Source organism: Dunckerocampus dactyliophorus, chromosome 12 (assembly GCF_027744805.1).
Source record: "Dunckerocampus dactyliophorus isolate RoL2022-P2 chromosome 12, RoL_Ddac_1.1, whole genome shotgun sequence".
NCBI lineage: Eukaryota > Metazoa > Chordata > Actinopteri > Syngnathiformes > Syngnathidae > Dunckerocampus > Dunckerocampus dactyliophorus.
Genome location: NC_072830.1, coordinates 2,377,392 through 2,389,286, shown reverse-complemented (window position 1 = coordinate 2,389,286; position 11,895 = coordinate 2,377,392). Strand labels below are relative to the sequence as shown.

General features: G+C 42.3%; 1 protein-coding gene across 1 annotated transcript; it reads right to left on the bottom strand.

Moving 5' to 3' along the window:
- Positions 1-2,005: 2,005 nt before the first annotated feature.
- On the bottom strand, positions 2,006-11,537 carry si:dkey-202l22.6 (interferon-induced very large GTPase 1). Its single transcript, XM_054795285.1, has 4 exons — positions 11,396-11,537; positions 10,527-10,662; positions 2,838-7,569; positions 2,006-2,770 (listed from the first exon to the last, which is right to left on the bottom strand). The coding sequence occupies exons 2-4, from the start codon at positions 10,567-10,569 to the stop codon at positions 2,638-2,640; spliced, it is 4,908 nt and encodes a 1,635-aa protein (XP_054651260.1). The 5' UTR covers positions 10,570-10,662; positions 11,396-11,537; the 3' UTR covers positions 2,006-2,637.
- Positions 11,538-11,895: the final 358 nt, after the last annotated feature.

The window sequence follows — 11,895 nt, the reverse complement described above, 5'->3', positions numbered from 1 at the left end:
TCTTTACGTTCAGTGGAATTTACGTAAAAGGAGGTTTACGTTACGCGAGGTACTACTGTACGTCAATGCACACAAATACTTGGTTTCCCGCCATGCAAAGGAATAATGGCAGCCCACCAGTCGGTGCCAGGTGTGCACAAAGCAGAAAATGAAGTTGCTGGCATTGTTGAAAAACAGGAAACGGATGTACAAAATAACAGCACAAAACAGGAAATAGGGAAAACCAACACAAGAGAGTCCAAGCTGTCAAACAGAGCGTGACGCTCGAGACATGGACTCACACCTGGACACCTTTACCCTTGCATTACACAATATAGTAGACATAATACGAGAAAATGAGCAATTTAAAACATAAATAAGACATAACATAGACTCACATGTTACCATTGTTGTTCTTGTCTGGACAGCGTACTTCCTACGGTGGCTATTGTCTTTATCAGTGCAATGTTACTGACATCTAGTGGCCAGTACACGATACTACATCGCACTTGTTCTCAATGTCTTATACACAAATGTGAAGACCAGTTGAAAACAAGCAAGAATGTACATTTTGCACTGTTGGATTTAAGGAGGTTCAAGGTAGAGCTTCAAAATGCAAAAAGAAGAAATCCAGAGGAATAAGCTCACTCTTTTGGACCACCCTGCGTGTCCCCCTCATCTAAATCCAGTGGAGAACATTTGGGGATGGATTTACAAAAATGGACATGAGTTCCAGACAGTGAAGCCATCTTCAGCACCTGGAGCCACATTCCCACCAGCCCCCTGGGAACACTGGCATCAAGCATGCCCAAAGCCACCCTTCAGCTCATGAACAAGACTGGCACAGCTACTCGTTACTCACTCCTTTTTTAGTCTTTTTACTTCTATTTTAGGGGGATTTCATTGTTTTTTTTTATCTATGGTCTTAAACTTTTGCTCACATTTCACTTGAATGTTTGTTTGCAATAAATTGTTTGGGTTGTTTGTTTGTTGGGTTTTCTCTCCCATTTCTTCTTTTTGCATTTTGAAGCTTTACTTATCCTTAGAACCTCCTTATGATCCAACAGTGCAAAATGGAAAATCTTGCAGTTTTTCAACTGGTCTTAACATTTTGATCAGGAGTGTATTTGTAGGTATTGTATAAAATATATACATTACATTTATATATAAATATTTATCTAATATAGATTTTTTGTTTAGAAATATATGATATATATAATATATACATGTTATATAGATCGTACATATAATAAATATATCATATTATATTGTATACATATACAATTTGAAAAGAAAATGTAATATACTTTATATATTATATCATTTATATAAAAAACAATATACATACATTAATTTGGCAAAAATGCATCCACTTAAAATGTTTTATGTATGAAAAATCCCTTCAGAGCCCAATGTAAAATAATAATAGTAATGATGATAATAATAATCGCTCATTGGTAACAACACCACCCTGTATTATTGTAGTTGGATGTGTGAGGATGATCGGCCACTTGAGATCCAAACTTGAGATCCAAAGAGTTCTCCTTTTCCTGAAGCCATTTCAGACGCTCGAAGCGGGGAAATACATGCAGTCAAAGGACAGATAGTGAGCACCTTCTCTGTGGCAGACAATTGAAGTTATGATTGCTTTTTCTCGCTGCAATAAAAGCATACAATACAAAGAATTGTGTCTGAAAAAACAGAGCTTTGTTAACGAGAAATGCATTCTGATGAGATCCAATAAAAGAATTGGCTTTAAAATACTGCCTTCACCAAGATAATAATGCTCACAAAGATAACTGACACTCTTTGAGAAGTTTGGCTCACAGTCACATTGTGCTGTTGATCAAAATGTGGATGCTTGACATGTGATGGTGTCGCCCATGCAAGATAACAACAACAGCAATGAACACTGGCTGGATTATATTGTCTGAATCGCGCATTCTCTTAAATCCATTGCTGTCCCTTTCCTTGCGCTGATTCCTGTACAGGAACGTACAGCAAGAAATGACACAAAAAGAGCCTCTAAAAATGAAAACAAGTTCATTTAATATGACTTTCACCATCACCAAGCATTAGCAATAAATAAAATGTGATACATGAAATGAAGATGGCTCTCAGAGCTGTCCGTTGAGAAGGATGTTATGCCTTAGAATAGGGGTCTCAAACAGCCCATATTTTGTGGCCCCTTAGTAGTAATGTGGCCCACACGCCCAGGGTGTTTTATATTAACATTATATATACTGTATATATTGTGGCAATGTTGAGTCTTGGTGAGAGGCACTACAGCTTGCTTAAAGGAAGAGGCTATTTAATGAAGCAAGCAACAACCAAGACTGAACTTCCAGCGAGCACCACTTGACAGAAGAATACTACAATCACAGTGTGAACACGCCAGCACACCATGTAACAGGGAAGTAAACACACATAGGGCAACTGCTATTACTGTGGGGACTAATAAACAGCAACTAGTACATGACATCGAAACACGTAACTTTAGCAAATTATTACAAGAAGCTGGAAGCACTCCCAGCGATGCTACAATAGATTATACATTTACATTTCTATTTGTTTTGCAATACGTAAAACACTTTTTTGTGGAGTACTTGATGCGGCCCAGCCTCACCCAGACCCTACCTCCAGTGGCCCACAGGCAAATTAAGTTTGAGACCCCTGACTTAGACTGTCCAAGGCCTCCTCCTGTGTGATCTTCTTCCACTCGTCTGGAATCTTTGCTGGCTGCTGCTTTTGTTCCTTTGCAAACCTTTCATTAATTGTTGCTAACACATACCTAAAAAAGAAACATGCTTACATTATGCAGGGAAACAAAGGCCAGTATGGCGACTATCTGAGCATACCTCCAGTATGGACTTGGTGTGTCCTCAGGGGAAATATTCCAGTCTGGATGGACGACATGGAGCTCCCAGCATGATGCAGCGACATCTTGTGGGTCCATGTCAGATGGAGTTAGACATTCGGGGGAGCTGTTATGGGACAGAGAAGTGGAAGGACACAGGTATTTGGGCCTGTGGAGAGAGGACTTGTGAACCTGATGTCCAGTTTGCTCCACTCCACATGGCGTTCTGCACACAGGACACAAGGCATCACAGCCTTTCACCTTGCTGAAGAGCAGGTCGCTTGGTTGAATGGGAAGGCACTGAAGCAACTGGCTGCTATCCACATTGTGGGAGAACTCCTGGGCCAGCTCCAACCGCATTCCTGCCAGTAACTCCATGAAACATGTAATGAAGCGATCCCATTCCGTGGTGATGCTGTAAAACGGCCCGTTCAGGCACGCCCACGGCACACATACGTCTCCGTCTGCCTCCAGGGTGAAGCACACTCTCTCCAGCAGTGGCTTGGTGTCGCTGAGCACTCCGCTGGTGCCTTCTGCCATTTGGCTCACGGCTGCTGCGATCTTTCCGATGATTTCGCCAAGCCGCTGGAGCCTTCGTGTGTTTACGTTTGACTCCAATAAGTGAACGGCCACGGTCTCCTTGACCTTCCTCTGCCTGAAGGCATCATAGGACGACAAATATTCCATGAAGCTTTCAAACTGGCCTTCTTTGACGAGCTCCTCAAGTAAAGTCTTGTGGAAAGCCTGCGGGGACAGATACTGAGGGGCGCTACTTTGGATCTCCTCCACAATTTGCATCCCTAGAGGTTTATAGATGTAGTCCATCACCGTGGGCGTGATGATGTCTGACAAGAATCGATGAGCCAACCTCTGACTTTGGTCTCGTTTCCTGAACTGATAAATGAATTTCGCCATTAGTGTGCTCTTTTTTGCGTTAATGGTCCTTAAAAGTTCTCCATCCTTGGCGTAGCGATCGTGGAGTTTTTGGAAGTCTTTGCAGGCAGCGTTACACAGGAAGACTTTCAGATCCACCTCGAAGGCCGTCCTGGTTTCCAGTGGCGTTTCTGTCAAAGCTTTATCAATAATCTCTAACAGCTCAGTGATGGCACTGTCAGAGAAATGTTGCAGGAAACCGGCTTTTTCCGCGACAAACTCTTTGTATTTCTCTATGATGTTTTCTGCAAGCTCCTGGGCTTTTCCTTTCTGTGGATTGTTTTTCTCTTCAAACATGTGTTTCATTCTGCTGCGGTATCCAAAGTACTGATCATCCACTCGGAAGGATGTCATCTGATTTTGGCCTACGCCTGAGAGCTTATTCAAGTGCTTTTGGAGACCGCGATGGATGAGGTTATCTTTCAGAATAATCATCACCCGTTTGCCGATATCTTCTTTTTCCGAAAGCCTGAAGTCAAAGGTGGACAATACTTTATTCCACATGCCCTCAAATTCCTCTTCCAGTTCTACGTCTTCAAAGAGATGATTTTTGGATTTACTGCACTCTAACAGTACATTAAGCTTGGCGTTTTGCTGATCTTCCAGTATGCTTTCTATTCTGTTCAGCTGAGAGTAATGACAGTGGTTCTCACTGATTCTGTCCAACCTTTGTATCATCGTTTTAGCCAGTCGTTCTTGGAGCTCATTCATGCTAATCGTGAGGATTGGTTTGAGCATTTTAACATGGGCGTTCAGCTGTTTGTTTCCCATCAAATGGGTCTTCACTCTTGCCTGGTGCTTATTTACTTCAACTTTGATCTCCTCTTTGGCTTCATCCTTCAGTTGACACAGAAGGTCAGTTTGACTGAAAGGTTCCAGGGCTTCTGGCTTGGTGCAAGAGATTCTCTTGGTCGCGCTCTTAATCCAGCATTCCATGTGTTCCATCAGGTTGTCCTCCCACTCAGAGAGCTCTGTGCAAAATATAGAGAAGGCTAGGGCCACCTCTGTTTCTTGCAGACTCACAGAGAAGGATTCTGCTTTGACGGCCTGCCAAACACAATTCAGACGGCTCATGAATTCAGGTAAACCAAATGTTTGTGATTGAGGTGCTGCCTCCTTCAGTGCTCCGAAGAGGGAACGCTTTACCTTCAGCACAGCTTCACTGTGATGTGGATCAACTGGAAGGGGCTCATTGTACCAAGGCTTGATATAGCTGGTTGATGTTTCGGTCTTTGCATTATGTGTCATTGCATTATCTTTTTCTTTCTGCAGAATGTCAGATATGCGTTGTAACTGAGCAGCTTCTAATATGGTATTAATTCCTTCGTCTTGGACCAAGACTTTGCAGATGGGCATGGAGCCACATTCTCTGATGCGCAGTAGAGCATTGACTGCAACGGTGAGGCTTGCCTCAAACTCAGAGGCCGCACGTGAGTAGATATTTTGCAATAAGACATGGCCCAGTCCTGTTGCAACAGTTGCCATCTCATTATCATGGATCTGGCAGTTGTTCTTGGGATCAGGAGGAGTTGAGCAAAGACCCTCGACGTCAATGAGCATGAGGCAATCACAGTTCAGCTTCTTTTTGAGCTCAGACGGCAGCCGTAGGACAACTAGGTAGACCCCTCTTGTAGAGCTTTTACATTCACTTGGGAATTTCACGCTAAACAACGCTGAGAGAATCTCAGCATTCCTTGCATGATGCACTCCGAGGCTTGTTAGCGTCCTGAAGTGTTCTCGAGGAAGGCGTCGTTTGACCTCTGCAAAGACGCTGCTTAGCCAGCGCATAGGAACGTTTGAGGCGTCTCCATCCATGAGCTCCAGCGGTATCCCATTGAGGAGCAAGTCAGCAGCAACATTTGGGAGTCGCGGCACGTGGTGGCCGTGGATGTGGGTGAGTTCAAAAATGAGGCCCATCTCGCGCAAAAAGTGCTCAAGGCCCAGAAAAAATGGATCAGGTTGAATTGTTTCTGTAGACGTTACTTCCAGACAGTCCATGGACGCACTTTGGTTAATTTCCTGTTTGGTAGAAGAAGTCTCGTCATTCCCATGAACGCTAAAGGTTCCATTTTCTCTAAGCACTGGTCTTAAGGAGATATTATTGTCAAGAATCTCTTCACTGGCAACTGACTCTTGTTCACTTGACAAGTGCAGAGACTCTGATCCTTCGTCCTTTTCGGTTTGCAAAATGTGCTTCAAGCTTACTCCACTCTTCGATTTGGGAACTTCCAGATGGGTATCTATAAACTGCTCGACTTCCTCATCCTCAAACGTTGAATCTGTGCAAAAGCTATCATCGCTAGTGTCACTGGCCCCATTTTGTAGCACAGATTCTTCAGGAATGTCATTGTTCACTTCTGTCTGCTGCTTTATCAGAAGATCTTTCAGATTCATTTGCTGTTGCACTTGCAGCAGTCTAAGTTTCACCCTCATCCAACAAAGGAAATACGTCTTCTCTACTTTATCAGCGCTCAAAAGGGCATCTGTGAAGATCTTCATTGATGGAGTCATTTTGTAGCCGGCCAGACTTGTCAAGATGTCTGTCTTTTCTTTTTGCAATTGTGGATCTGCTCCTTTGTTCTTTTTACTTTCCTCTTTGCCAATTTGAGCCAACCTGCTCCATGAAACACCCTGCAAAGGCAGCTGTTTCTCCCTAAATAGAGCAGGTCCCATATCTAGATGTTTCAAAACTTCCTCTGCTCTGTTCATAGACTTTTTACACAGCGTCTCCTCATCACATTGAAGCCCCTGCTCCACTGCTAACTCGGCGGCTGCCTCAAGTGTCGTAAGTCTCAGGTCTGGCAGCAAACGTTCAATAGCATCACACAGTACATTTGCTAGGTTCTCTGCATGCAAAGAACTTCCTGACAGGACTGATTCATCAGGAAGACCCAGCTCCTCCTGAAGGTTCTGATCAAGAAACCCCACCGTTCTGTCCTCTGTGATTTCAGTCTCTGAGAGGTCAATCAAAATGAGCTTGGTCACATCTTTGCAGGAAGAGAGGAGTTGCTTTTCTTTCTCTTTTGGATTTTTACATAAAACAACAACAGCTGCAGATGCTTGGCAGAGGAGGTGGAGGCATTTTTCGTGCTTGCTTGCATCTCCTCTGAGGTTAGACAAGATCACTGGGACAGGGAAAATGTCTACGGTAGGGTCTCCAGTGGGAAGATACCATCCGATCTCTACAAGACCGTTGGAAAGCCTTCGAGGTTTTTCCCCCTCTTGCGTCCCCCTGTGAAGAAATGTTTGACTACCGATGATGTGGTTTAGCACCTCAGACTTGGAGATCGCGCAGCTACCAAGCCTCACACATGTGATCACTGGCATGAACGTGCTTGCCAAAACTGCTTCTTGGACACGATCTTTAGTCCGCCACTGCTTCACAACACCTCTCAAAGGCCAAAGGAGGAAGCTACTTGGCTGTTCTGCATCCATGTGAGGAAGTATCAGGGGCACAGCAAACTGGCACTGGATCATGCGCGCGGCCATCTCCTGCTGGAGGAAAGGGTTGGCACACATAAAGACAGCTGACACGACATCAAGAGGGCTGACTGAGGCGCAAGGACTTAATCCATTAACATCAGAAGGAGCCTTGCAGGAAGGACTCCGAGCATCTGGGCAAAGCAGCCAAAGCCTTTGAAGGAATGATTGTGGCAGATCCTTGGGTTCTCGGGGGTCTTGGTTCTCCAATGTCCAGGTACTGAGGTCCAGTATTGATGCTGGGTCCAGTTGAGAAGGATAGAAAGCCTCCAGGCCAAGTGTGATGAGAAGTTCATACTTGGCAAGATCCTTTAGGAGCTCTGGTTTGAATAAAGCACAAACAGTCATATTATGCTGCAGATGTGCCACTTTTGACCCTTTTCCCCTGCACAGTACCTATTCTGCTCACTACTGGTGAACTCCCATCCACAAAAGTGCGTACTACCGTCTAATATGAGGTACTACTTCTACAACTGCATTGCATTTGTTTAGCCTGTACCTTAGCTCTGGATGCTGTAGTCTTATACAGCATTAGGGTTGTCACAGTACACTCAGCTCACCAGACGAGACAATACACAACATCAGGTTTACGGGAACGAGACGATATTTTACCATGACTTTCATGAAAACTACAATGACAAACTATAGGACTGGACAAACTGAAAAATGTTTTATAACTTTGCATGCATTACCTAAGCATGATGTTTTTACCTGTTGAATGTATTTCCACACATTGAAACAAAAACTAAAGCTAAGTTAAACTAACCAAATTCTAAAAGTTAAAATATTGACGGCAGAGCTGCTACTGCTACTGCATCGGACAATAGAGGGGCAGCGGAGCTCATTCTCCAACAGACTCCTCCAGTTCCGTTCCCACAGTGAACGCTACAGGACTTAATTCATTTCTACAATACCTCACCTGCCTGTAAAAGATCATTCACAACATTATTGAGCTGTACATTTACTCGTATTTACTTACATTTTTACACACTTTTTGTAAATATGCAAATCTTGTTTATCTTATATTCTTTTATTCTATTTTAATCATATTGTGCTGCATTTTATGTAAGAGTGTTTTTCTTTTTCTTCTGCAATTGAGCTACTGTAACCAAACAATTTCCCTTGTGGGTCAATAAAGTCTGTCTAAGTCTAAGTCTCATCGTTTCTGTTGGCGTGTCGCTATGACAAACATATAAAACAGATTGCGGTTGCTTTGCTTTATGTTTACGCTTATGAACTCGTGAGATTAAAGCGTGAACTAAATTTCCCAGTGCGGATACAGTGCGGAACAGGAACTAGTGAATTTTACGAAATAGACAGTAGTATCACGTGTTTTGATAGAAGTCATTTGCAGCGATCCGACAAATCATACCTTTGAGTACCTTTGAGCAAGTGTAGAATTCCTACAGCTTCTGCTTGGACATTAGCACTGCAGCAGCTGTTGATCATCGATGAGTAACATCAAGGTGGATTGCAAGGTTTATAGTGAGCGCAAAGCACTTAATGTGGTGTTCCAATCCTGCCTTGTGCACTTCCAATTCCATATTATGTGTATTATCATTCACAGTAGCAATGCCATAAGCCACAGTCTACAGCCTGGCTTTGAGACAGCTTTTCTCTGAAACAAAAGACATTGTCACGCTTTCATCTCGCGAGATCATGTGACATCCTGTTGATGCAGTGATTCACCTGTTTCCTTACCAATAGCCACATGCTGACAAGGAAATACAAAAGACCCTCATTCTCCTACATTCATTGTTTATTAACTTGCTTAGGTGATGCATTCAATGCCGCTTGGTTTTCAAGGTTTCCCTTTCACTTTAGCGCTATGGAACACTCACTGCCACAAACTGAGGCGAGCAGAACCAAGACAAGCTGGTACTGTACAGTGTAAAAGTGGCAATTAATAGCAAAGTCACATATAAATCTTAATCTAGCCCTCTACTTTATTGTTTTAATTCACAACACCATTTTGGTACAATTGTACACTAAATAGAAGTATGCTTAGGGGTTAACAATAACATTGATTAGGGTTTCTTTTCATTTATGGTGTGTCCGCACAACTTTTTTCAGCAATTGAACATCTGCATTGTTTGGTATTGGCATTGTTTTTACCGTAGTCTTGAATTTGTAAGATCATGTGTCACCCAATTTACATGCTTTACAAATTTGATATTAAATACAAACAAATCTGGAATACAATATAAATATCTTTTCCACAAAATAAAAATCCTGGAAATAAGTAAATAATAAAATGAAATGATTAAACGAACAATCAGCATCAATCAATTTAAATGAACACACAGCCGTTAGCATCTGCCTGCACAGTCGCCCCTCGCTACATCGCTACATTCATTTAAAAAAATGAATGACTTAATAAATGATGGCTGTTTCGTGGTTGACTATGGCCCATTATCTGTCCAAAAATGTTCTGGTCACGAGGCGTCAGTGGTGACACAAAACATTACATCACATGACCGTAACACTGCATGTAGTACCTTTTTGGCTTTTTACTTTGTCCTTCTTCCCAACTCTGTTTCAAAGCCGTTCTTAAGTTTATAACAAATAAAGTGGAGGCTAACTAGTTCGCTCACTAGCATGCTATGCTTAGACCCGTGGCCGACTCGTGTCCCTGCGGTGATCCCATAGCCTACGCATTAGCAATGTGGTGTAAACAAAGAATAATAGGAGTATAAAGGTGACTAAAGGGGTGCTATTTCATGTCTACAGGCCTCTAATAATGTTAAAGAGTGTATTTAGAAGGTTGTAAACAGGCTTTCTATGTCTTATAAGTCTTATTTTCTCTTATTATGTCTACTATATTGGGTAATAGGAGTGTAAAGGTGACTATAGGGGTGTTATTTCATGTCTACAGGGCTCTAATAATGGTAAACAACGTATTTAGAAAGTCATAAACAAGAAAGTATTGCCTAATGAGCCAGCCAGCTCTGTGTATTTTGTGTACTGTACTAAGAGGTCACACTAAAAATCTGGTTTAGACCTCATTTTTGTTCTGCTTTTTTGTGTTTTCTATGAAAGAAAATAGACAAATGATACACGGACAATGTAGACCTTTTCACAGAATGGTCAGTCTGACAGTTGGCTACATGACAATGTGACAATGGAAGAATACTTCCATGGTTGAATTTTTAACATTTCATTTAACCTTTTATGCTTGTTTACGCCGCACTTTCAGCTACATGTTTAATTACACGTCAAACAAAATGTGTGAAAGCCCGTCACACTGTAAAAGCCTCTCCTGCAAAAATGGACTTACTTTTTCTTTTGCTGCTCAGCCTCTTTGCAAGTTTGGTGGACATGACAAATGAGTCTCTTTTCTCCCTTTTTGATGGACTTTTTCTTTTTCTTCTCTGATGCACCACATTACTAACAATACAGATTGGAGTGGAAACCTGGGATTGAAATGCATCATACACAAAAATGATTACAACACAAAACTTTGCAGCCTATTATGAAGTTGTAGGTTCTTTAAGGACAGAACATATTTAGCAAAATGTCAGGTAGAAACTGAAAGGTTACTGTGATATATTGGGAGCGGTAAGCGTTAACTGTGGTTTTGAGGTTATACTTCCTTTAGATGCGATAACTGTCAAACCAGAGCTTTATAAATACTAAGTCAATGCACACCACCGGTCAAAAGTTTTAGAACAGCCCCATTTTTGCAGTTATTGATTGAAATTCAAGTGGTTCAAGTCCAGTGAATAGCTTGAAATGGTACGAAGGTAAGTGGTGAAGTGCCAGCTCAGGTTAGCCAAAAGTGAAAAAGAATGTATTTCAGAATGATACTGTTTCAGGGACCACAAAGTGGGTCAACACTTTAAAGGTGTTGTGCAGAAATGGAGGTTGATCAAGCCAACTCAGTCCTACAGGAGTACTTACCACCTCCTCTGCCTGCATAAGAACACACTGTGGTACTATACCCTGGTCAGCATCAGTTCAACAGCATTGTACTGGACAAAGTCATTTGTTGCTACAAAAATGGCAAGAAACACTTCAAAATGGAGCTTTTTCCTCCACAGAAATTGGAGTCTTCTAAAACGTTTGACCGCTAGTGTATTGCATCCTATAAGCAAGTGCATCATCTCTCTGTGCTTCATGGTGAAATATGTCAGATGAGCTTCTTACCTCTTTCTCTTCTTATAATGCCATTCAAATAGTCATGGCTGTGACAAAGGAAGACACGTCCTTCACATGAAATCAATAAGTCAGCAATGTTTGGTCCGTACAAGCGGTGCTCTTTATAGGTAGACGTACTGAATGTCTCGTGACAGACAGGCCAAATACCACAATGCTTTCTTTTATCTCTGGAACGTCCATCAGTCATATGAGCGCACGCAGAGGTGACACAGGTGAACAACGACTGCGTCAACATTCTTTGTCTGATACACAAACTTGATTAGAGCAGACAGTAACGCTGCACCGCACTGCACGTAGCACACGATGCAGCTAAGGAATGCGTCACACGTGCTAATTCTGCACTTTTTCAGCTCAAGACCCAAACGTGGTCCAATATGCTCGCATCTAGAAGGCTTATTTGTCTCTAATATTGTTGACATATCTGTCTAAATCTGCGTCGGTGAGCACTCACAATTCATCCGCCTCACAGGTGTGGCGTATCAAGATGC